General features: G+C 36.5%; 2 protein-coding genes across 2 annotated transcripts in view; one reads left to right on the top strand and one right to left on the bottom strand.

Annotated features, from left to right (window-relative positions):
- LOC125829366 (E3 ubiquitin ligase BIG BROTHER-related) overlaps window positions 1–27,234 on the top strand; it is an 882,037-nt gene that overhangs the window by 517,078 nt on the left and 337,725 nt on the right. The gene's annotated exons all lie outside the window — the stretch shown is intronic.
- On the bottom strand, window positions 2,239–7,528 carry LOC125829365 (uncharacterized). The gene is made up of 3 exons (XM_049508594.1): window positions 7,085–7,528; window positions 2,977–3,514; window positions 2,239–2,818 (listed from the first exon to the last, which is right to left on the bottom strand). Exons 1-3 carry the CDS (start codon window positions 7,487–7,489, stop codon window positions 2,460–2,462), a joined length of 1,302 nt encoding a protein of 433 aa, XP_049364551.1. The 5' UTR covers window positions 7,490–7,528; the 3' UTR covers window positions 2,239–2,459.

The raw sequence follows: 27,234 nt of genomic DNA, 5'->3' as shown, positions 1-27,234 counted from the left end.
TTCATAAATTTTTGTGCATGTGAATAATTTTATATATTTTAGTTTGGCCACTTTGGTGACTAACAAACTATAAAAACATAATACATGTATCAAGTGATCATAAATATTATATGTGTAGACATTAATTTCTCTAGTTTGACCACTTTGGTGACTAACAAACTATAGAAACATAATATATGCATCAAGTGATCATAAATATTACATGTGTAGACGTTAATTTCTCTAATTTGACCAATTTGATGACTAACAAACTATGTTGCATTAAGTACACATATTACTTATTGCTTAGTCAAATAAATACTACAAATACTTGATGTTACAATTACCAATCAAATAGCTAGTGATTTTTCTTTTGTAGTATTAATTTACATTAGCAAATATATGATTGCTCTTTTACCGAGCTTCAACTAACCCGGAACTTCTACCACTCATTAGATTATTATTTTTATTAGTAGGTAGAAGTAAATTGTACATGTAATTATCACATGGTGCATCATGCACATGACTTTGTTTAGAGTGCTATGTCTATTACATGTATCTCTTGAATTTATATTGTCTTAAGATTTGAATCTGCATGACAATACATTATATAATCATGATCCTTTATATTTAGAGTTCCCATATTCTTCCCAGTTAATAGCTGAAGTAGAACAACTCCAAAGCTATAGACGTCTATATTATGAGTAGCAACTTTTAGTAATTGCAATTCCAATCTCAATTATAAACTAGTAGTACTTATTATTATTTATTTACTTAAGGCTAAGATCATAGACTTTTATGGATTAAACCAAAATTTTACACGTACAAAAGCTTAAGGGACTGTAATGTTGACATTCTCGTGTCAAAATTTTCATTGCGTTACATGATAATTGTTTTCATATATATATGTAAGATTATCCGTTCAAACAATCGAGGCTCGGATGCCACATGTAAGATTAAATACTTTAATACATAATACCAAGATCTTGAACACGATAATCTTATATAGAGATCATTAGGGGTACATACCTGATGCGGAAGACATCATCACAGAAAGAAGCGGAAATGTAGTCGTAAATTGATTTCTACCTCCTTGCCCTAACCTTACGTTACCACAGCCGTCAACGATAGAATTATTGTAGAGAATATGTGGTAACCCTAATGGGTGGAGGAAAGACCAATTTATAGAGGTTAAGGCTTAATCTGGTACGTCCATCAAAGAACCAATGTACGGACGAGATTTATTCTTCATTAAATATTATTTATGTTATTACTTGGATTACAAGTAAACTTGGGCCATAAGTAAGAATTATTCTTAGAGTTTCCTCTTTTGATTTATGGACCATAAATATAAGATACGGTCCATATCTTTCACCATGGTTGAGCGTCTCCAAAATTTGAGGTACTGAACTGTGGTTGCTATTGTCCATGCCAAGACCTACGACTTACGAGCCGTAAATGTAATGTATTTTATGATGGTAAGTAGGTCAACACTTAATATCTTCATCAAGTCCAAGCTAAGCTCCATGACACATTTATAGTTGTGTACTTGTGTTGTCACTGGTTCGACAAACTAGCTCCCCGTGAAACTCATACTCTTTCATTGCTGTTTCATTAGTCGAGATATATATACTAATTCCGATCTAAGTCTAAATTAAGGTGATGCATGCTTCCACATGACGAAACCTCAATAATCCACTTGTCAAGCCTGATAGACATTTAAAAAATACACTAAAGTAGGCCATGTATTAATTAATGTTCCACCTGAAATTAAATTTTGTTATGCGTGTGTCAACTATATATATATATAATTATTCTTTCATGATTCTTATGATAGATATATAGATAGATAGATGTAGCAACAAGATGAACGCAAACAGATCAAATTATATATGCGAAGATCTGGATACTAAAAATGCATGATGACATCTCTAAGAAAACTCTTCCTCATGTCTATGATAACTCTTTTCTAATTTGTTGCCTATTACTCCCTCTATTTTAAAAAAAAAGGTGTAGTTTGACTTGATACGTAGTTTAAGAAAATAAAGAACATTTTTAAATCTTGTGATACTAAATTAAAGTTATGTCAAATGTACAAAATTGTCTTTTAATCTTGTGACCTTAAACATGCCACGTGGAAAACTGAAATTAAATTGTTACCAAAAAAGAAAAAAATATTCTTTTTTAAACAGATTAAAAAGAAAAGAAAGTCATTATTTTTGAAATGGAATGAGTATATTATTGATCATCAAAGAATAATTACAAGAAGACAAGTAGGAGTAGTATTATTTATTTATTTATTTATTTATAAAGAAGACATACAAACGGTAAAGATAAAAGGAAAGCCATATATGTATATATTTATATATATATAACTAAAAAGATAGTTCAACTCCTAAAGTGCACTACCAAATGATACTTTTATCCAGGTCCTATAGTCTTCAACGAAAAAACACTCACATCCCAAGTACAACTATATTTTATATATATAGAGTAGACTCACAAAGTTGTCCTCCTTCATGCATAACTCCTGGAATGAACTCACGAGTGGAATGGCACCAATGGTCATATGAATTGTGGAGATTTGGCCAGTCCGAAGATGTTGTCATGAAATCTTGCATCCAGTTGGTGAGAATAACCTCTTGATCAATGCTGGGTAGCGTACTGATCAATTCGTTCATTGTCTTCTCCATCTCCACCTTCTCATATCCTGTCAATACTGGATATGAAACTCCATTTTCTGCATAACACAACAGCGGAATCCACAACACGAGTATGTTGAACTTCACTTGTCTTGGAACTTCATATTTAACTTTGTTAAGCTCTCCAATTAATATCGCTACACCACCAAATGGCAAAACTCAATAATAATAATCGCTTTTTTAAAAATTACTATACTTTAAGACTTCATGTCAAGTCATAGAGTTCAAAGTAAATCTCAAGTCAAACTATATATATCACTTAAAAAATTTAGTAATAATAATAATTTGAACACACCTGTGATCTTGACAATGAATCCTTGCACCCTGAGATTAGACAAGAGAGTAATGGAAGCCAAGCCAGAAGATAAGCTCCATTGCACCAAAGCTTCATCCACAGCACCACACTCTACCATCTTACTTGTTATCCACAGCAACTCCTGTGCGTGTTTCTCAGCTGCCAAGTCATTCACACTCTCCTCATGACCGGGAACAGCCAGCTGTCTCTTGTTTTGAAAGAGGCTCGTGGCAGTTCCCACCCATGGAAAAAATGTGCCCAAACCTTTGAGTGATGACGCCACAAAAGATCCCAAAGGAAGGGATCGAAGAATGCGTGATGGCCATGTCCATGAATCCTCTGACATACGGGGACTCTTTAAAGAGCTATAAAGAAGTCTAGATGTACGCGTGAATGCTGAAGCCAGGGCCGAACGATTAACTTGGAGCATCTCTAGGTGTCCGCATTTAGTGTTCTCATCTATGATCTTGTCAGCCATCCCCAGTGCAAACTGGTACTTCCTCGACGAAGCTGGAATCTCATTTAGCAACGCTAGTATCTGAAATATATTCCCTCGAATGAATAAGTCAACAGTTTACATTATAGCCTTTTCCAAATTACTGGATTCTAAAATAATAAATTGTACACACTAAATGGATCTTTTATGACAAAAATCGAAGTTTAGATCAAAACTATTAGGTTCACGTGAACTGTATTCTCACCTGTCCATCCATCCTGGTTGTCAAAACGCCCCCTAGAATTCATTCAACAAAAGTAAACAAGTACCAATATTATTTTCTTCTTAAAAGGAAATCGTAGAACAAAACGTTATATGCACTCTAAGTTGAAGGAAATTAATCGAAGCTTGTTATCCAGAATAGTTTAGATTTACACCGAGTTTGTTTATCTTTACTGTTGTGTTACCATTTATAGATCGTTACTATAGAATAAGTCCTTAATCCGAAAAGAGGACTAACCCGATGTCGGATCCGATGGTAAGTTTACCATTTTGGATCTTAGTCTATTCTCTCCTAATAACTAAGGATGATGGCACAGGACCAATGTTGTTAATAAAACAAAAAATTATGTGAAATTAGAGAAAAAAAAGTCTATGCATCTAAAGATGTATTCTTTAGGATAATAAGTTTTTTGTTCTTTTCAAATGAGGAAAATTACTCTTCTTTCTTTAGGATAATAAGTTTTTTGTTCTTTTTAAATGAGGAAAATTACTCATAAGATGGGCATATGAAAAACAAGATTCACAAGTGACATTCCATATCGACCTTCCTCACCTTTTAACACACCTCATCTTTAACTCATCCCTTGGGCTCCCCATCCTCATCCCCACCACCACTACACTACCCTCAATCTAATTCATCTCTCACAGTACTTCTCTAAATTAGATACAAATGCTTTTAGAATAGTTATTTTTTACTTGAGTATGATCAAATACAAGAAAATAAGTAAAACAAAAATCCTACTTCTTCTAAAAAAATATTTTTCTAGAAATCATCTTCTAAAAAAATATTTTTCATCGTACCGAACACACCTAAGTAATTATTGAGCAGTGATCATATGCACATAGTAGTGCATATTTAAAGTTGAATAAATTCTTGATTCATGAATGGCTGATGATTGCCAAATGATAAATTGTTTATATTCATGAAAACATTATACTATTAAATACTAAAAACGATTTATATGTAATAAAGTATATTATTTACGTATTGGTAAAAAATGATCCATTTTTCTAAAAATGTATTAAACTACTTAATTATAATAAATTTATACACTTTAAATGCACTTGGATATGAACAAGTAATTATCCTTCAGGAGATTCAAATGATATGTGGAGTTAACTGGAATAGAGTAGAGTAATTTACACACTTTAATAACAATCTTTATAAAAATTAAATAAGTAATTGTCTTTCACCAAATTCAAATGGAAATAAAAATATATGAAGAAAATTATAGCGTAAGTGTTATGTGTTGGTTTGGAAAGCATAACGAGTGGATCCCACCATACTCCATGACATTTCACTTAAATTTTAGGGCATGATTTGTAATTTAAATGAAAAAGATGACTTTTTTTTGGGAGTTAATAATAAGGTCAAAATAGCTAAACATAGAGGACAACTTAAAGCAAGCAAATCTTGCAATAATATTCCAAAAACTATGATACCCTCAAATTTCTTTATTAATGACTAAAGAAACTAACATGCTAAAACTCTCCTTTTAAAATATATATATATATATATATATATATATATATATATATATATATATATATATATATATATATATATAAAGAGTTCCTGCTTCAACTTTTTTTTTGTGTGCGCTTAATCTATAGTCAGTGAGACATTATTTAGTAATAAAATGGTAAGATTGAAAAATCGCATGTTTAAATTAATTAGAAGAATTTAATTAAGAAAAAAGTATAGAATTACAGAATCCACGAATTAGAGATTTATTCAACTCTTTTACTATCATATATTTTAGAGAGTGCAAATAAAGTACCTATATGTCGCATTGAAATATTGAGGGATAAATTTCTAAATTTTAAACAAGAATACGATCATAGAAGATTTAAGTTTTTTTCAGGTAAAATTATATATTTAAAACTATGTTAAAAATATTATAGAACACAATAATTAACTATCTAAAATATTCAAAAGTCATATTCTAGTCAAAGAAAAACTTAATTGATTTTCAAAATTACCGTTGTGTCATCATAAATTGTGCCACCTAATTTGAGAGGAAGGGTATAAATTTTTGGGCCCTGATAAATAAATTAAATGCACATATATATCATATATGTACATGCTCCTGATATATATGTTACATTTTATATATATATCAATGAGCATGAAGCGGTTAACCAATTCTCTCTCTATTCAGAGATATGTGTCGTATTCATTTATTTATTTTTTTAAAAAATGCTTATAAAAAGTGATGAAGTAACTTAATTTTAAATTTTCATTTCATAGTGATCGATGATCGATGATTTATAACGACAATGTACACATTATTACTTGTCTTTTTTTCCCCTTTTAAATTAATTAATACTCATTCAAATAAATATATAAGGGAAATAACTAAAACAAAAATTGAAGGTCAATTTACGGCATGATAATGCATCTGATTTCTTATGTTAAGACACGCAAGTGACGATTGAGATAACACAAATGACGTGTCGAGAGGAGAGGTGACAAGTTAAAATAGGTGTCTAAAGAAAAAGACACGTGGCATTTACATGCATACCAAAATCTATTATTAGTATATAGTAACGGCAGACCGAAAACGACAGATTTATTTCTGTACCTATAATAACAAACCTTACAAAAGTAGTACTTCCTGCTGGCTGATTATGTCCAAATTGATACAAATTCAGAACAAATCCCAAAATTAAATTTTAGTTTAGTTACCATCCAAGCATACATAAATAATTTAATTTGAAGTTTAATTTTAATTACGTTCCTAGCATAAATAAATAAATAAATAAATGAATGAATTTAATCTTAAATAGTCGAAAAATTCAGTCCGCTAAGCAACGGACCGATCCCAAGGAGTTGTGAGTGGTAAATCAATATAATGAGGACCGCTAATAAGTATGGCTCCCCACCCTAGTTGAGTGATCAATTTAAGAAACAAGATACATCTTACAATTCAATACTTCAAAATTATTAGTCCCTTTTGTCCAATTTATGTGGCACTTTTCGTTTTTCCAGTCAAACATTTTAAGTTTGTACGGAAATTTGCAGATTTTCAATTTTTTAAAATGAATTTTATATATTTGTAAATTATCCAAAAAAATATTATAAGTCACAATAATTTATAATTCAAAAAGATCTATGAAAAACTTACAATAAAAAATAAACTTGTTTGAATCTGAAAATTTGAAAAATGTCATATAAAATGGGACATGGTACGGAGGGAGGAACTAAATACTTTCAGAATGAGATGATAGGTGAGGAGTTTTCAACAAGGTAAGTAGTTGTTACGCATCTTCCTTTAGTGGCAATAAATATATGTGCTATGTTTGAAATCAAAATTTAAAGGCCTTGTTTGATTTTTAATTATGTATGTACTTTGCAAGCAATAAATTAAAATAAGGGATAAAACTTACATGCGTGAGAGCTCTACCAAGAACTTTAGCAGAAGGTGGTGGTTGTATATAATTAGTAGAATCTTGTTGAAGCACTAAATCAAAAGCAGAAGTAGAAGGAGCTCCAGTTGATGGCAACATCATTAAATCATCAAGTGAATAGGAAGAACCAGTAGAGAAAGGACAGTGATCCATCAATACCCTAAGAACCCAAACTGCTAACCAAGTCATGAGCATCAACATGAACCTCATGTGGTCTGTTGCTCTCCACTTTTCTGTTTGTTGGTCTGCCGCCTTAGCATTCGAAGCTACAGCAACAAGGCTCTTTGCGGCTGCGTTTACCGTCGTCATAAATATCGAGTTCAGAAGCGCCGATGGTCTCGTCTTGCACGAACCATAGTCCACCACTGCTAGATCCATAGTCATCACTCTCTCTATTCTTTTTTCTTTTTCCTAAACAACCACACCTTACTCCTCATAAACCTTTTCTCAACTAAAATACTCCCCTATCCCACCGTCATACTTTTAGCTATATTATATATATATATATATATATATATATATATATATGTATATCAGTGTGTAATAACTTTACCGACTCTTAATACAATAATATTACTCTTAATGCTAAATATTTTTTATTACCGCTTAAGAAAAAAGTTCATTCTTAAATTGAAGAAAAATAAGACGAGAAATATAGAAGATGAAGCGTATACAATATGAATCATTATGCCTCTATTTATAGTGTAACATAGAGAGCCATATAAAATGTTAGTTACAAATATGACATTAATCATGAATATAAAGGAGGAGGTTATGGAGGTGTAAGGCCAATAGAATAATGGTCATAGAAGTGGAAATTATCTTCATAATGGAGGGAAGTAATGAAGATAATTGGTGAGACTAACTTCTAAGTGTAATGAAAATCCACAATATAATATTTTATAACACTCCTCCTGAAATGTCCATAGATAATATGCCTCATTAAAATTTTACTGGGTAAAATCTTGTGGGAAAAAATTCTAGTGAAGGAAAAAGAGTATACTATCGTTTAATATATATTATTTGTTACCTCATTAAAAACCTTGCCAGGAAAATCTAGTGGGACAGAACCTAGGACAAGGAAAAAAGAGTACAATGCGTGTTATACTCCCCTGTTTAAAACACTGCTTAATTTCTTGTGATGATATCATCCAATCTTATATACCAACTTCTTAGATGTTATTATTGATAGTGTCTTTCTGATCAAATCACATTCACAAAGATCCTGCGTTCTTGAACTAATCCTGATATATTATTTTATTGATTTCATCAATATGATAAGGCTTTCATCTTAGCCAAACTTCTAAAAATTAGTTTATTCATTACCTCGCTATTGCTTGAAAAACTGCTCATTCAACTCGTTCATAGAATTAATCATGTTGTGGACATTTTCATTTGCAACTGATTTTCTTGTAGATTAACTTGATATAACTTCAGTGTGATACAACTTACTCCCGACTATGATATTATTTCCTGAATATGGTAGGCCATGATTCCAACCGAACACATACCCAACTTACTTCATAGATTAGTATAATTTCTGCATCATTTGAAGAAGTGGTTACTAGTGTTTGATTCTTGGAATGCGAAGATATTTTTGTGCCTCCATATGTTAACAAATAGCCCATTTGATATTGAGCTTCATGCAGATCAAATACATATTATCCATCTACATAATCAAATAATTTATGACTTGGAGATTGATCATTTCAATTTTATTGAAGCTCATCTTTTCTTCTAGAAGCAAAAAAGCACATTTTCTATGTACTGAGTCACTTTCTTTGTTAGTTTCTTGATATAACTTGAATGATAATATGTCAATCCCTTCACATAAATTTCGTTATGTAGAACAAATAATCTTCTTTTATTTACATAACCAATAATCTGTAGGTGCAGCAATACTACTAACACATAATATTTTCTTATCATTTTCATGAGATTGAAAAGATTCTTTCTTTTTGTTAAGCAATCTCAAAATCACTTGACACTCAATGTAATTGCTTTAAGACCTTTTAAATCCTTCAAGAATTTTCATATAACTTTCACTATCTAGTTAGACATAATAATCATTCATTATACATATTGAAGTATTTCATCTATTTCCAGACTGAAACAAGTCTCATTGCATCTACCACTAAAGAATATATCTTCATTTAATAATGTCAGAACTTTTGCGAAAATCTTTTATGCCTCGAGGCACAAACCATACTTTATATCTTACGGTTATAATTTCGCACAAGATTCATTTTGTAACACCCCTCTAAGTGAAAGAGCTGGAATTACAAAGAGTCATTTTTGGAAAGAATGACAAATCTGGAAATTTGTTTACGTTAAGTTAAGGATGAGTTTCGGGTCAACTTCAAACGACCATAACTCCTAGACCAAGATGATTAAGGTGTGATACAAGATAATGTATGAAAGACCTTTGAATTATCTTTCCAACGCCGCTGAGTTTGCTCGATTTCGAGTTCATATGAGGGAGATAAAACCATTCAAAGTTGGGATGTCTAGATAAGAAAAGTCAAAACCGAATTTATAAGGGGTATTTTGGTCTTTTCCATGCTCAATTAATTTATTTCATTTTTAGAAGTTTAATTGGGGTCTAATTAGAATTAGATCAGTTTATACATTTACCAAAACACGCTAGGGTTTTTGGAGAAAGAACTCAAGAGGAGAAAGAAGAAGAAAAGTTCAAGATTCGTCAAGTTCTTGAGATTTTGGTTGGAGATTTCGCCAAGGATTCAATCCTACGAGGTATGTGAGTTCACATAGCGTTGAGTTTGTTCACCCACACGCCAAACATGTTTATTTCAGCTTGAAGTTGTTCTAAAAAGGTTGAAAGTTCAATGTTCTTGATATGTGTTCTTGAATTTGTTTTTGTTCTTGAATTGGTCTGAAATTGAGAAGTTCTTGAGGTTATTGCGTCGATTATAGAGTTGTTTTGAGTTAGGTTCTTATGTATATATACTGGGTATCAGAATCTAAAGAGAATTTGGAAAAAAAGAATCGAATTTAGGAGAATTGGGGTTAGAAAATGAAGAAGGAAAAAGTCAGGTGAATTTGGAGTCCCAGTCCGCGTCGCGGACTTGCCCCACCTTTTCATAGAAATTTTCTCCGTGTTGAAGAGCAGGCACAGACCCTTCTGCCTCAAAAGTTATTTCGCGGCCAAAAATAAAAATGCATCTCCGCATCGCGGACTTGCTTCCAGACAGTGATTTCTTGATCGTTTCTCATGTTTAACTGTCTAAAAACACTCCTAAATATCATGAAATCCCTCCTATCACAAATGACAATCCTTGAATCCATAAATTCAAATTCAAGGAAAGTTAAGAGCCTAGTCTAGAGAGTTCTTAGAGTCATTTCAAAAGCCTTTTGCAAACGTTTTAACTTTGTTTTAAGACTTGATTTTGAGTTGAGTAAAGAGTAAAGATCAAAGTTCTTTTCTTCAAAAGAGTAAATGTTTTCACATTTAAACAAGAGAGGAAACACAGATTTCTAAGATAGCCTTTGAGATAATTTTTGGGTAATTATCTTAAACCATAGAAAGAGTTTTGTTTTTAAACATATGAGCTTAGTATTTTTGGAGTAGTATTGATCACCAATATGTGGACGAGTTCACAATAACTCAAATCTCCATAAACCATGTAGCCATCATGGGTAAAAAAGTTCATACTTTTTAGATGATTCCTTAGTGCTTTTTAGCATAGACTAGTGGATCCACTTAGTTGAAACGCTTTATATCCCGACAAGTTACAAGACAGTTTTGGCAGCGTGGGCGAGACACTGTATCATCACATTAGCTCATAGTGATGGTTATCGGTTAGAGAAACTCCCACAGAATTATATTACTTTATATATATAAATTGAGTTGTTATTGCACTTCTTTAACATATTGAGTTACTACCTACTGTTTTAAATGCTTTATATAAACTGCACCTTTACTGTTGTTTATATTTGCTTTGAGTTGAGTATTCATGAGTTGAGTAAAATTGAGGTAAGTGTTTCTTTCAGTATTTATTTCAAGCTTATATTGTGTTTAGTTTTCCCCTCGCATGCTCGTACATACAATGTACTGATGCAATTTTGGCATGCATCATTTTATGATGCAGATACAGGTAACCAGGATCAACATCCAGTGCCTCGTTGATCTAGTTGAGTACCCAGAGTCAGTTGGTGAGCCTCCTTGCTTTCAGAGGACCCTTTTTTATTGCTTTATAGTTAGTTCATTAAGATGTCGTAGGTCTTGTCCCGACGTCCATCTCAGTTGTTAGAGGCTTCATAGACAGTTAGTTAGTTCATTTGTCATTATCTTGTTATTGGCTTATGTTCAGATTTAAGTTGTCACTTTGGATAAGTTAAATGTTTATATCTAAAACATTCTAAGTTTAGTTTGAGATAGTTGAGTTATCTTGCATCTGAATTCTCTTCTTAATGCTTAAAGTCTTCCGCTGAGAGTCTAGCCAGGCCAAGGGTTCGCTTGGGGACCAATAATGGTTCTCAAGTGCCAGTCCCTCCCAAGGTGTAGGCTCGGGGTGTGACAAAGTTGGTATTAGAGCCCAGAGTTCAGGAGTCCTAGGGAGTCTATGAAGCCGTTTCAGTAGAGTCCTAGTTATCGGTGTGAAGTGCGCCATACCTATAATTAGGAGGCTGCAACATTTAGGAACTATCTCACTTCTTTCATGTTTATTTCGTGCGATAGAGTTAATCTCTATAAAGTTTCTATCTAACTCGTGTTTGCACGTGTCTTTCAGTTGATCATGCCTCCACGAAGAGCTGTCATAGGTCGTCATGCTAGGTGTATTGTCGAGGAACAAGGGGTACCTAATGCACCAGAAATGCAACCCCAAAGAGAAGTCACCAAAGTTGAATTTCGGGAAGCCATCTGAATGTTAACTCAAGCTGTGACCAACCAAGCTGTCACGCCCCGAAGCTTCCCTAGGACGAGAAAATGGGACCTAGGATAACAAATGACCCCAAGCTAACCCTGCTGGCATATCATAAGCATATTTAAAGATACCTTGAATCAATGAATACTGCTAGAGCTAATCAATAAATAATATGAAATGATGGGGAATACTGATGAGTCCAAAATTTGGAATCATTTAGGGCTTTATTTATATAGATTTAGTGTCCTCAAATGCTTATTTTGTGTCAATAATTGATGTAAAACCCTTGATTTCTAGGTATATGGATTGAGGAGCAAAGCAACGACACTAATTTGCAAAAATGAACAAAATGAGTTGAAAGAAAGAAGAAATTCAAGCCTGGTGATCGCCAAGTCCACTTGGCGAGTCGCCGAATGACTACTTGACCTCCTAAAGTTCTAGTGTGCCATGCCCTGAAGGAAAGAACCAAGTTGGTGAGAGAAAGGAGCAGTCGGCGGATCGCCGAGTGGTTCCGCGATGCAATGTTAGATCGCCCAAAGTTATAGACTTTGAGGATGCCGAATGCCAAGGCAGAAAGGCGATGAAAGTGACCAAAGGGCGGCTCGCCGAGTGGTTCGGCGATCCCGACTTACTTCACCAAGTGACTCTTCGCAGCACATTTTTGGCAACTATAAATAAATTTTTGAACATTTAGTTTAGTATCGAATAGTATCTGATCTTAGTGCATATTTTCTTTTTGAAGTTTTGAACTGGGAGATAATTTTTCTCTAGTTTTTCCTAAGCTTTGAAGAATTGAAGTTTTTCAACTTTGAGAAATTAGAAATGGGTCTTTGAGATTGTTCGAATTGGAGCATTGTAAGGATGAGTCTACTCTTACCCAGTTGATGAATAATCAATTTAGTAATGGCTTTTACCTTTTTATGATGTCTAGATAAAACCCCAATTCTTGGGGGTGTGATTATGGGCAGATTTAGTTTATGGGTATTGCTAATTGTTAGTTTAAATGCTATTTAGAAGCGAATTCAATCATTAATTGTGGTTTAATTTAAGAATTATAGTTGTAAATGCAGTTCTAACCTTGTGTTTTGGGCTTGCTCGAGAAAGCGGTTTTAAACTAAACTTATTGATTGATGGTTTGTGGGTATTAGGTTAACCTGGGTTTAGCTCGAGAGAGTGAATTCTAAACCCAATTGCACACATTCAGCTCGAGAGAGTGAATGGACTAAGGTGTGGGCTATTCTTATATGACATGCTTGTTGATGTTCGAGATAAATCAACTTGATTCACGGTAAATTGTTTCGAGATAAAATTTATCTCCTCTATAGCCTAGCTTACTCACTAATAACTAGTTATTTTCTAATAGTTGCATTTACCCATTTGTCTATATTAGCCTATAATCGATCACATCCCAAGAACCCCTCTCATTATTATTATTTCGTATTGTTTGCCACTGTTTGTAGTAGAAAATTAAAACCAAAACCCCCTTTATTTGACATTCGTGTCACCCCCTGATTTGAGTTATGTTTTTATTCGATAATGTTTATTCTTATGACTGATTTAATCATATTCGCATTTCCCAATTGACTCTCAAACATGTACCAGTCCCTGTGGGATTCGACCCCAACTCATTTAGTTGGGTTATATACTGATTAATGATCGTTGACACTTAGAATTAGATGAAGTATCTATGAAACGTTATTAATCAAAATGGTGCCGCTGCTGGGGAGTGGCGTTGTTTGAAATTCTTTTGGTGAAGTTGAATTTTGTTCTTTTTAGTCATAGTTGAATCTACATACTTTTAGTTTTGGTTTTTGTGTTGATGTTTGAAACAGAGGAAATGAGTGTCAACGGAAGCAATGTGTATCAACCCGTATTACGCATATGTTCGTTATATTCTTGTGATGCTTGACATAGCCTTATAGTATAGGCGAGGGACCATGATTCTTATATGATTAGTGTTGGTTTAAACTAGCTCGGAAGGTGATGTGGTGCCTTGCACGTTTCAGCATGTGTACTGCAAGTTAACTCCAACGGGAGTATTTAAAGAGACAGTAAGGTGGTAATTGAGCTTAAAGTTGAAAGTTAAGTGCTAAGTTAAAGCAAAAGGGATTAATATTTAGAAAATGGAATAAAATAAATGAGCTGCTTGCTTGACTTAACTAAGCTAGTAGGTAACAAGTAGGTGCATCACCTACTTTGACTTATTGACCAGTCCAAAGGACCAAGTAGGTTCATTACCTGCTTGAGCTATATGGATCTAGTTTAAAAGGCCAAGGTTTATGGATCAGATTTGGGCCTATGCTAATGGACTCACTTGAGACCCAAACTAAGTTAAATAAAAGAAAAATGAAATTTAAGACCAACAGCCAAATCTGTCAAGGCCCAATATTTAAGCCCAAGTGAAAGCAAGTAGGTGCATCACCTAGTTTGACCTTTTGAGCTGCTTGATGTACATAAGCAGGTGCATCACCTACTTGACCAATTAGTGGCTGAAAATGAAGCTTTCTAGAGGATATTCTTAAAGGTGAAGAAAGCTCAATATAAGATATATTGGCTGCTATTCTCACTCATTTTAACACACAATATTGAGGATTAACTCCAGCTCTCTCTCTCTTTTCTCTTAAGGATTAAAACATCAGCCTTAAAGTTCTTCTAGGGTTCTTGAAGAAACCCTCATCTTTGCAAGACAAGGTAAGTGAAAACACTTATGGATTTAGTTTAATTCCCCCATGGATGATTAGGAAAACATGTTATTCATGCTTAATTATAAATACAAGGCAGAAGTTCCCACAAGCTACTGCTCACTTTTCTTAATTATTAAGATACTTTTCTCTTCTTCTTTGGTTTAAGTGTGAAGGGAAGTTGCAGTTCTAGAGGAATTCAAGTTATAAGGAGAAGTTGCATAAATTGAGGTAAGGTGACTTTTCCATTTTCTTCCTCCTTATGTATGAGTTTGAGAGAGGAATTATGGGTGTGCTGTCATAAAGAACTCAAGGGGGTGGTGAGTTTAATAATTGGTTGTATAATAAAGAATATTTGAGGCTGTTTTATGTGTATTGTTATTGGTACAGTTTGGGTAATCTTGGAAAAGGATATATAATGTATGTATTGGGCAGAGAAGGAGGGTGTGGTGATACACATTGTTTTAAGGGCTGTATGGGCTCATTATCCATCAAAGTTAGCTACTGTTTTACGAGGCTCACAGTGTGATAGGTGCTAATTGTAGTTTATCATGACTTATATTATAGATTAAAACCTGAAAGGGGAGGCTGAATCGTGATAGTTGTATTGATCAGAAGATAAGGTGTGTAAGGCTATTCGATTCAATATTCTTCGGCATGAAATCTGATACTTGCAATCAATATCAATAAGGGAATTTCCTAAGTTCTATTCCTAGTAAAAGAAACATAGTGGCATCGTACGATCTCCAAATAGCTGACAATATTTCCTCCTCTCCTTAGTGTATAGAATTACTTCATTATATGTTCACTACTCTATACTTGTGTAATTATTCTCCTATGTGCTGGTATAGAAATGGTATTTGCAAAAACAAGTTTGGTAAATTCTCCTCTTAGTAAGTTGAAGTCAATTGTGTCATTTAAGCTCACAAGTAATGCATTGATGTTACATAGCTCCTTATGTCATTGTTACTGCCTTGAAGTATTAATTTCATGTCTTCTACTACTGGTTCGTAGTTCCAAATATAAAAAATGATTATGACCACCAAAACAACAATCTCAAAGATTAAAGAATCTAAGTAAAGCAATCTGTATAATTAAGGGTGGCAGCTCAGGGGCGAAAGCCTAGCATGGGCCGATCGCAATTGGTATAGAAGGGTGGCAGCTCAGGGGCAAAAGCCTAGCATGGGCCGATCCCAATTTGTGTAATTATGAGGACCGCATCCTAGGGGTTAAAATGCCTAGCATGGGTCATCCTCTTCTACAATGATCAGCTGGTCATTCGTATCACATGCCTTATAAAGATCATAACACACAGAAAGGTAAAGACAAGAATGTAACATACATGATCCCACAAGGGTTAACAAAGGTGGTCTTCTGTTCTGATTTATGCACACATATATTGATACTTGGTTTCATTCGAACTCTTATTTTATATATGTTATTGCCTTACATATTCAATACATTTTCTCGTACTGACGTCTCTCGCTGGGGACGCTGTATTTCATGCTACAGGCACATGCACTTCAGCTAGTAGACCTTCTCAGTATGAGCACACGACACTCAACTACTTTTGGTGAGCTCCAGATTGATTCGGAGCTTTACTGAGTCCTTGGTAGATTCATTTTGGTATTGTATCGTAGTTAAGAGTAAGGTGGGGTCTGTCCCAGGGTCTGTCCCACCTACTCTAAGGTTTTCTATATTTTAGAGGCTTTATAGACTTATGTATATGGTTTAGTTGCGTCTTAACAAGTTGTGGCCTCAACGACCAAGTCTTGTATATATGTTTTGAATCTACTTATGTTGGTTCGTATCGCTGCATCCTATGTGAACTTGTCACAAGAATGTCATAGTTATAAGTATAGTAAGCACAAGTTGCATGTTGGTTCTCTCGGGCCTTGAGGGCATCGGGTGCTTGTCCGTCTTCATGGGATTTGAGGCGTGACACAATGGTAGCCAAGTGGGCCACCGGGATGACATCGGCAATCTTAATGATGTCAATGAGCCGAATGTTAATGACCCAAATCTTGTGGGTGAAGTTGGTGCCATTCATTTTCCTCTAGCTGAAGGGAACGTTGTGTTCCACATTACAAGCACGAAGTACTAGCTCTTGCAATTGAAATGGTTGTTTGGTGGGTTGGCTCATGAGGATCCCCATGAGCATATAAGGAACTTTGTTGATTTTTGCGGGCTGTTCTCCTTTAAGAACATATCTCAAGAGTCGGTCCGGTTGAGGTTGTTCCTATTTTCTGTAATGGGAGAAACATGTAAGTGGTTCATTAAATTGCCAAGAGATTCCATCACTTCGTGGGAAGAGCTTATCACCACATTCCAAGTGCGATTTTCCCCCCTTCGAAGATAATGACACTTAGGGACAACATCCAAAGCTTCAAACATTTGAAGGATGATCCAATCCTTGAGACTTGGTAGAATGTCATGGGAGATGGTGCTACAAGTGTAAATGTTGTAGGTGTTGGGTGTGTAAATCTTGATGAGGCCAAGTTTGAAGCGTTGTACAATGAAGAAGTGAACTTCCTAGCCAACCAAAGAGGTGGTTATCGTGAAAACTACTAAAGGCAGGGTGGTAACCAAAGTTGGAACAGGGATGAGGGATGGAGAGATCGTGATAGAGAGTGGAGGGATCGTAACCCCACTTGGAAGGAAAGAGATGGGGAGAAGCATGGGTATGTTTCTCCCCACGAGCGTCAAAAGCCCAAATATTCTGAGAGTGGTCGGGCTAAGGATATGCTCTCTCGTATTCTCAACAAGGTTGAAGGGTGCGATAAAATTTTGAAGGATATGGAGGAAGATGTATCGACCTTTCACCAGATAGTGACCTCTCATTCCGTCTCTATAAAGTAGTTGGAAAACCAAATGGGTCAAATTTCTTCTCATTTAAACCTGAGACAACAAGAGGGGTTGCCTAGTGATACTTTGGCAAACCCCAAGAATGAAGTTTGAGTGAGGACTTGCGTCGTGCCACGATGTTAACTAAGACGCTGCTTGAGAGGCAACCCAAGTTTTTTTTGCTTTCTTGTTGATTTTGGAATAACGTGTGGTGATTCTACAGGTTGAAGTGTAGAATGTGTTTGAAAAGTGCAGGTTGGCGAGCAAAATGTCCAGTCAGTGATTCATTGAAGAGGTCGGCGAGCCCGACTTGGACCGCCGTTGGACTCAAGAAATCAGAAGACGGAGTTTGTAAAACTCGATGGGCCCATGGACAAGTCGGCGTGTCGTCAAACAGGTCGGCGATCCCGACTTTGTCTGTTGTTTGGGCCCCTACATTAACTGGAGGTCTTTTAAAACTCAGCGAGGTAAGTAACCACTCAGTGTGTTGTCGAGTGGTTCGGTGAGAAAAATAACATCTCCGAAAGGGCGCGAATTGGACGGTTTTTAAAAGGCCAAAGGTTTAAACTTCCAAACTCTTTCACATTGCCTCACTTTTTAACTTCATAAAATCACATCCTCAGTCTATATTTCCTATATTTTTACTTTTTACCGCTTTTTGGTCGTCGATCTTGTGTTCGGAGTTGGAAATCTTTGTTGCCTAGCTTTACAAATTCATCTTTTGGCATAAAGATTGGTTTTTCGAACCCCAAACTCTAAATTAGCGGTTAAACTCAAATGCATTGTTATAAATAGTGTTGATTTGTGCTGGGCTTCTCTGAAATCGTAAATGTGTGCTTGTGTGCCAATTTTAGTTTTGATATCGTGACTAAAATGCCTAAGTGTTGATTTCCTGAATTTTGTGCATTCAAATTGATCATAAATTATTAGGTTGTGCTTAATTGTTGTGGAGTCTAGTCAGGTGAAGTCTGAGTAACCTAAATTTTTCGGGGGTTGCTGGATGATTTTGGAAGTTGGGTTGAAAATAGGCACATTGGGCCTTTTGGCGAGCTACGTTGAGCTCGCGAACCACTCGACGGTTCGCCAAAATCCCCCTTGATCGCCTTTAATTTCATGGAATTGTTGAGTTTGGTTCTGTTACTTTCGGCAAGAAGCCTGAGCTCGCCGAGTGCACTCGACGACTTGCCGAAAGTCTTCTTTAATCACTCTTTTTGCGGCCCTAACCCCTAAAATACACTATATCTTTTGGTGGGTTGTCTGTGCTCGCCAATTGGTTCAGTGAGTCTTTCTGCAACCCGTTTTCTCCACTTTTTCTTGGATTGTTTCTAACTAATTCTAATGTGTTGCAGATATGGCTAGACCAAAAGTAGCAGGTTGAGACATACCGCCCCGCAAGAGGGCAAATGGAATCACAATAAATGAAGATGTAGCTGCATCCCAGGCAAAGGCAGCCAAACTTCCTACCACATGTGGGAAGGGAAAAGGGAAAGGTAAGACACCTGCTCATCAACAAAGGTTAGCTCTGACAGTGACGAAATATATGCCACTCACCTCACCACTTCTGAGAGTGAGGGTGAGCACCATGACCCTTAGTGTGTTATCTCTGAGTCAGAGAATGAACAGTTATTATTAGCCCGAAGAGCTAAGCTGCTATCCAAGAGGATGCATGATCCATCTAGGATTAGGGTACCGGAGACTCAGACTTCTCCTCCTGTTCCAGATCAGGCTGTGGTCCTAGCACCACCGGCATAGGGTCCTCCTCCCCGGTCTATGAATAAACTGAAGGCTGAGGGATTGAGAATAATCATTGAGGAGAAGAGGCTGTCTTTAGATGGCGTGATCGACCTGTATCCAGAAATCTATCACACCTTGAAGTCACACAAGTTTCAAATCTTCACAAAACACTGTGGCCCTTATATTCCAAATTGGGTCCGAGAGTTTTACACTGCTTATGGAGCGCTAGTGCCACAAAATAAGAAGTAAACCGCTAAATTTAAGCTGGTAGAGTATGTGGTTGTCAGGGGCAGGAAAGTGAAGTGTGATAGTGATGATATCATTGTGGTTCTGGAATGTACAAAAGATATTGAGAATGACTTTCAATACATGATCAAAACAAAAGCATTGGAGAATATGAAAAAATGGTTGGCTTCTCTATTATCTGACGACATTCCTAGGTGGATTGCGGCTGGAGCACCCATAAAAAAGAAGTACCTCAATGTAGCAGCGAGGTACTCGTTTGGCTTTATCAACAATTCTATCATACCATCCCAAAATGAGTTTGTTCTCTGCCACGCGAAAGCATCCTACCTTGGTTGCATCATTGATGGGACTAGGCAAAAACTTGGATATGATCATTGGCCAAGAAATGGTCATGAGGGTCAGGTAGCGTCAAACTTCTCTGCCCTTCCTGGTGCTGATTACCAAGCTGTGTAGATGATCCCAACTGCCCTTTGATGCGAAGAAGGATATGGAAGTGACTCTCACCTCCTGTACCGACATCCGGCAGATTGAGGCTGAGTACCTAAAAGATGAGGCTGAGGAGTAGAAGGCAGTCCCGGTGGATACCTCCCTGGTTGTTGATACTGTTACACTACCTACAGAGGCAGTATTTCCTACTTCACCCCTTGAGCCTTCATGTATATCTAGTGTTGTCCATTATGTGATACCTTGTTCCTCTACAACTCTTCTACCTCCTAAGTCTGCTGCTGCTCCTTCCCAACCTCCACTCACCCAGGCTATGATACTACGCATGGGGCATCTGGCCCATTCTGCTGATAGGCGTGCCTCCAGGCTTGAGGCCACAATTCCTAGGATGATTGAGAGGGCCCTTACTACCACTATGACACCCCTAAGTGTGACTATTGATGCCTTTGCGGAAAGGATAGCGGTGTGTGAGCGAGGCCAAGGTGCCACTGATGAGGTGACAACTCTAAAGGCCGCAATTAGTGAGCTGAGAAAGGATGTGGACCAGCTGAAGTCCACAGATATGTCCATAATTTTTGGGACTGTGGAGATCCCTGATATGCCAACTGATACAGATGTGCCTCTGGCTACCACCGGAGATTAGGTTCGAGTTAAGGAGGTAGTTGCTGCCAAGTCCGAGGCTGAGGCTGAGACTGATGAGGAACAACTTGGTGTCAATGAGGAGGCTACTTATGAGGGCATTACAGAGATTGAGGAGGCTATGGTAGATTCAATCATGCATATTTCATTGAAAGACACCACCATGGATGGATCTAGTGTTGCTGCTACCCTTGGCACTAATGCCCCGACAGATGGAGCGACTATATAGACAAGATCTTTCTTTACCTCCCTCTCTGTCATTTTTATTGACTTTTTAGTATTTTGTTGCATTTGAGGACAACTGCCTTTTTATTTGTTTTTGGGTGAGGTATTTCCATACCTACCTCTTCTGATTATCATTTTGTATATATACATATTGGGTTTTGGTGCTATAAATTATGTTTTTGATATTGTTTGTGGATGTTTGAGCTTATGTCTCTTTGTTTTGAATAGAAATGGTTTTGACCCATCTAAAAAAATTTGCTACCCTTTGTTGTGTTTGAATGTGGTTGTTCTTATGCAAATTTGAGTATCAGTTATGTTTAATACTGATGACTTGAACAGTGCTCTTAATCAAACAAAAATGAATGCGCAGCTATGATGAGGCCAAATGAAGTTGCATAGATAATATGTGAACTTTTTGCATCTCGTTGTGACTAGCCAGTTTTCGAATGGAGTCTCTTGTGATGAATATTGCACACTAGTGAAAGTGTGGAGTTTTGTTTGATATTGATACCAATGCCTTGTGTGATGAGCTTACTATGAACCTTGTGTGATGACACCTAGAATTTGCTCCGTTGGTTCGGTTGACTAAGTGATGCAAGCTCTTGAAATGATCTTAGGCAACAATTTTGAAGAGTGAAACAATTTGACAATATACCTCTTTTGTGGCCAACCTTGTGAGATGTGTGAACTTTACTTGAACCCCTTTGAGCCTTACCCTTTTCGTGGAAGAAACTTGATACAATTGTAACCCCTCTTTATCCATTCACCCATAATCCTCATGAAGTGTGGTTTGTTTGAATAGCCAACCTAAGTTGCGGGTGTGATGAAAAGAGAAGGTAAACAAGAAGTGTGAAGAAATCCCAATTGATCCATGGTTTTGAAAAATATGGAACCCCTCCATACCAAAAAAAAGGAGAGAAAAAAAGAATGAAAAAAAAGAATGATAAAGTTGTGAAATAAAGTTGTGAAAGTTGCAAAAGAAATAGGGTGTTCGGTATTCCATTGGAAGTGAATAATGGGGTGAATTTTGAACATGAGTGGAAATGTTGAAGAAAAGGAAAGAAAGTGATGTTCAGACCACATTTCATGAGGATAGCAACCACTGAGCCTAAACGATAATACCCTTACACTCAGCCCCGTTACAAGCCTTGAAAAGACCTTTTTGATCTTGAGTGGGTTGAAACGAATATTGGCTAGAAAATAAGGGCAAACCTATGAGTGAAGTCATACATGTGTTCATCTTTGTGAGTGTGAGAGTTATATGTGATTCCAGAACTATAAATTGTTGAACAATTGTGTGTGAATATGGAATCTTCTTTGTGTGAGGGCATTTGAGTACCTTTGTTGAGCTTGAACTTGCATTTGAAGCAAGTATTGTGAACTTGAGAATCTTTGATAATGGTGAGTCACAACTTGAACCTTTGAGTGCACAATTGATCCTTGCATGAATAAGTTAAGTCTTGTTGTGTGCATTTATGATTGAGTCTTTTGTAGCACTGTTTAAGACATTCTTTTTGAACTGCTGAATTTGAGTTTATTTGAGGACAAGAAAAAGTTTAAGTTAGGGGTGTTGATGAGTCCAAGATTTGGACTCGTTAAGGGCTTAATTTATATATATATTTAGTGTCCTCAAATGCTTATTTTGAGCCAATAACTGATGTACAACCCTTGATTTCCAGGTATATGGATTGAGGAACAAAGCAAGGACAATAATTTGCTAAAAGGAGCAAAGCGAGCTGAAAGAACGAAGAAATGCAAGACTAGTGATCGCCAAGCCCACTTGGCGAGTCACCGAATGGCTACTTGACCGCCTAAAGTTCCAGTGTGCTAAGCCCTAAAGGAAAGAACAAAGTTGGTGAGAGAAAAAAGCAGTCGGCGGATTGCCGAGTTGTTCCGCGATGTAGTGTTAGATCGCCCAAAGTTATAGACTTTAAGGATGCTGAATGCCAAGGCAGAAAGGAGATGAAAGTGACCAAAAGGCGGCTCACCGAGTGGTTCGGCGATCCCGACTTACTTCACCGAGTGACTCTTTGTAGTACATTTTTGGCAACTATAAATACATTTTTGAACATTTTGTTTAGTATCGAATAGTATCTTATTCCAGTGCATATTTTTTTTTTGAAGTTTTGAACTGGGTGATCCCCATACCCAGATTAGGGCTTTCTCCACCATAATTTCCAGATCAAAACCCTCCCCAATCGATAATTACCCACTAGATTACATTCTTTGGATCAAATCTGGGGAGTGAATATCATACCATTAGCCACAAGAATGGTGGAAAACTATCAAGAAAACACATGGGTTCTTTCCTTAGCTCTCATGTTTGAAAAATGAAGAATAAAATGTTTTTGGGTTAATTTCCTACTTTAAGTTGCGTGTGTCCCACTATGGTGGTACTCAACCCGCTAAACGGCCCTGCCCTGGCAGGAATAATCCCGCTTTAGCTGCTTGCACGGAACCAGTGAGTTGATTTAAGAATTCCAAACTCCCATTTCACAACACACCTTCAGCCCATGACACTTAGAAAATACCGTTTCATGCTAGGATCAATTTCAGGTGTTCTACTCTCCTGCATTCAATTCCGTAAAGTCATACGGGTTCCTTTACATCTTAGCAATCTACTTATATGATTTAGTTCATAATTAGATCACCCAATTGTTGCCAGATTTCCTTAGACTTTAAAGACTCTAATTTCATCCAAATCTAGACTATGTTGGTAAATTCCAAGTTACTACGAAAAAGTTTTGCAGTCCAAATTTTTTCCCCGTTCGCGTTTCTATAACGATGGAAATAGGTTGTTACAATAGATACCAATTTACCATCACTCGTCCCACAGTGACAAACTAAGGAGAAATAGGCTAAAGAAAGAATGGAGTAGTACCTGAATCAACGAACAACTGGGGATACTTGTCTCGCATGTCCTTCTAGGTTTCCCAATTAGATTCCTCAACTAGACAATGCTTCCATTGAAATTTCACATACTTTGTCTCCTTTGTCCTCAGCTTACGCACATCACGATCACGAATTGCAACTGGTTCCTTCTCATATTTGAAGTCCTTCTCTAACAAAATTGTGTCCCACTTAATAATGTAATCCCCATCACCATGATATCTCTTTCACACGGACACATGAAATACTGGATGAAGTTCAGATAGATTAGGAGGTAAAGTCAATCTATAAACCAATGGCACTATACATTCAAGAATCTCAAAGGGACCAATATATCGCCCACTTATCTTGCCCTTCTTGTGAAATGTCATCACCCTTTCATGGGTAATACCTTAAGAAGAAAATTCTTACAAGTTTGAAATGCCATATCTCTTACCTTATGGTCTACATACTCTTTCTTTCTACTCTAGACTGCTAAAAGCTTAGCTTTAATACTCCTCACCTTATCTTTAGCATCCTTTACTAAATCAACCCCCAAAGGTTTCACATCTCCAGCCTCAAACCATCCTATGGTTGATCTACATCCCTTCTCATAAGGTGCCTCAAATGGTGCCATATCAATGCTTGAGTGATAACTATTATTATAAGAGAACTCATACAAAGGTAAGAACTTATCCCAATGCCCTCCAAAATTAATCACACGTGCTCTAATACTTGAATAGTCTTCTTTGACTGTCCGTCCATCCGTGGATGGATGGCTAAAATAAAAGTGAGTTGTGTGCCCAACTCATCATGCAATTTCCTCCAAAACTTGGATGTGAATTGGGTACCACACTCTGAGATGATATAAATGGGCACCCCGTGCAACTTTACTATCTCTTTCACGTACACCTTAGCAAATTTTTCAGCATTATAATCTATTCTTACCAGAATAAAATGGGTCTAACTTAGTCAATTTGTCAACCACTACCCAAATAGGATCAAACATCCCCAAAGTATTGGGAAGACCGACCACGAAATCCATGGCTATCATTTCCCACTTCCATTCGGGAATTGACATTCTCTGAAGCAAACTTGCAGGCCTTTGATGATCATATTTTACTTGTTGGAAATTTTTTCACTTAACCACAAACTTCACTATGTCTTTCTTCATGCCCGACCACCAATAAATTAACTTCAAAACACAGTACATCTTGGCCACACCCAGATGAATGGAATATCGCGAACCATGGGATTGTCAACAATTTCTGAATCAAGTCATTAACTCGAGAAACACAAATCCTTCCTTTAAAACTGAGAAAAACTTTTGCATCAAGAGTGGTCTATTGTGCCTTACCAATCACAGTCTTCTTCTTGAGTTCATTCAAAATTTCATCCTCAAATTGTTTGGCCTTGATCTCCGCAATAAACGTGGCCCTATCTTCAATGCTAGCTAATGCCCCACCTTTGTCTGAGATACCCAACTGCATGAACTTAGACTCCAAAGTATGAATTTCCTTAGCCAATGGTCGCCTAGTTATACTCAATCCAACTAAACTACCCATACTCACCGCTTTTCGACTCAAAGCGTCTGCCACCACATTAGCCTTATCCAGATGGTATTCAATGGTGACACCATAATCCTTAAGTAACTCCATCCACCTTCGTTGTCTCAAATTCAGATCCTTTTGAGTGAACACAATTTGCAAACTATGATGATCAATAAACACCTCACACTTAACACCATACAAATAATGTCACCAAATCTTAAGAGCAAACACTACTGCTGCCAACTCAAAATCATGTGTTGGGGAATTCCTCTCATTAACCTTCAATTGACACAATGCATAAGCTATAACATTCATCAACAAAACACCTAACCCAGAATGCGAAACATAACAATAAACAATAAAATCCTCACCTCCGACCGGTAATGCTAGAATAAGTGTGGTAGTCAAGAGAGTCTTGAGCTATTAAAAGCTCTGATCACATATTTTAGTCAATTCAAAGGGTACCTTATTTTTGGTCAAATTTTTCAAGTGAGTGGCAATAAAAGAAAGTTTCTTAACAAATCGATGATAGTAGCTAACGATCCCCACAAAACTCATAACTTCCGTCACAGAGCTAGGCTGAACCCAATTCTTAACCACCTCAATCTTTTGGGGAACTACCATTACCCCTTCTTTTGAAACTACTTTCCTAAAAAATAAAGCCGAAGTCAACCAAAATTCACACTTAGAGGATTTAGCATACAACCTTTGTTTCCATAGAACACCCAAAACAATACGAAGATGGTCGGCATACTCTTCCTCACTTTTCAAATAGACCAAAATGTCATCAATAAAGACTATAACAAATGAATCAAGAAAGGGTTTGAACACACCATTCATCAAACTCGTAAAAGATGCAGGCACATTCGTTAACCCTAACAACATAACCAAAAACTCATACTGCCCATAGCGGGTTATAAACATTGTCTTGGGAAAATCCGCAGGCCTAATCTTTAACTGATGGTAACCAGACCTTAGATCAATCCTAGAGAAAATTGATGCACATTGCAATTGGTCGAAAAGATCATCTATTCGAGGCAATGGATACTTGTTTCGAATGGTGACCCTATTCAATTTACGGTAATGTCTACACATTCTCATACTACCATCCTTCTTCTTAACAAACAAAATTGGAGCACCCCATGGGGAATTACTAGGATGAATAAATCATTTATCAAGAAGCTCTTGGATTTGAGCTTTAAGCTCTCTTAATTCCTCTAGAGCCATGTGATATGGAGGGATAGAAATGGGATGAGTACTAAGTTCTAAATCAATGTAGATATCTATATCTCTATCAGGAGGCATACTAGGTAGATACATAGGAAATTCTTCTCTAAATTCTGACACCACGGGGATAGACTCAACAGATGGAGACTCAACCTCAACATCTCTAATATGAGCCAAATAAGCCAAACAACTCTGCCCTTACCCACTCTAACTTTTTCATTCCCAGAATTTCTAGAGTCACAGACTTAGTATTACTATTAAGCACAAAATAATAGGGGTACAACCAAGGCATGCCTAAGATTATGTCATAGTCAGTCATATCCAAAATCACCAAATTAGCCAAAGTCTAATAACCCATAAACAACATATAACAAGCACGATACACATGGGTGACTGTGATAGACTCTCCAACTGGGGTAGAAACATGGATGTGGGCATCAAGTGTATCACAAATCATATAAAACTCTGATGTAAATCGCATGGATACATAAGAATAAGTAGAACCCGAATCAAATAACACATTAGCCATCTAGTCATAGACAAGAATAATACATGTGATCACAACGTTAGATGCCTCTGCTTTGTTCTTTCCCGGAAAGGCTTTATTGAGCCTTATCATCTTGATGGGTGACTTCCCTGCCTGGATGCACTATACCTCTTTATGCATTACGATTTTTCCTACCTTTGAGACCTTGTTGATTTCCTCCTCGCCTACCTTGTGTACGCCCTCGACCATTATTACCATTTCTCGTGGGTACCACAACTCTAGACTGCTGCTGTGTGGA

This window comes from Solanum verrucosum, unplaced genomic scaffold (assembly GCF_900185275.1).
Source record: "Solanum verrucosum unplaced genomic scaffold, falcon-dt-bn FXZP01000157.1, whole genome shotgun sequence".
In the NCBI taxonomy this organism is placed as follows: Eukaryota; Viridiplantae; Streptophyta; class Magnoliopsida; order Solanales; family Solanaceae; genus Solanum; species Solanum verrucosum.
The sequence above is the reverse complement of the archived record's forward strand: the minus strand, read 5'-3'. Positions and strand labels throughout refer to the sequence as shown.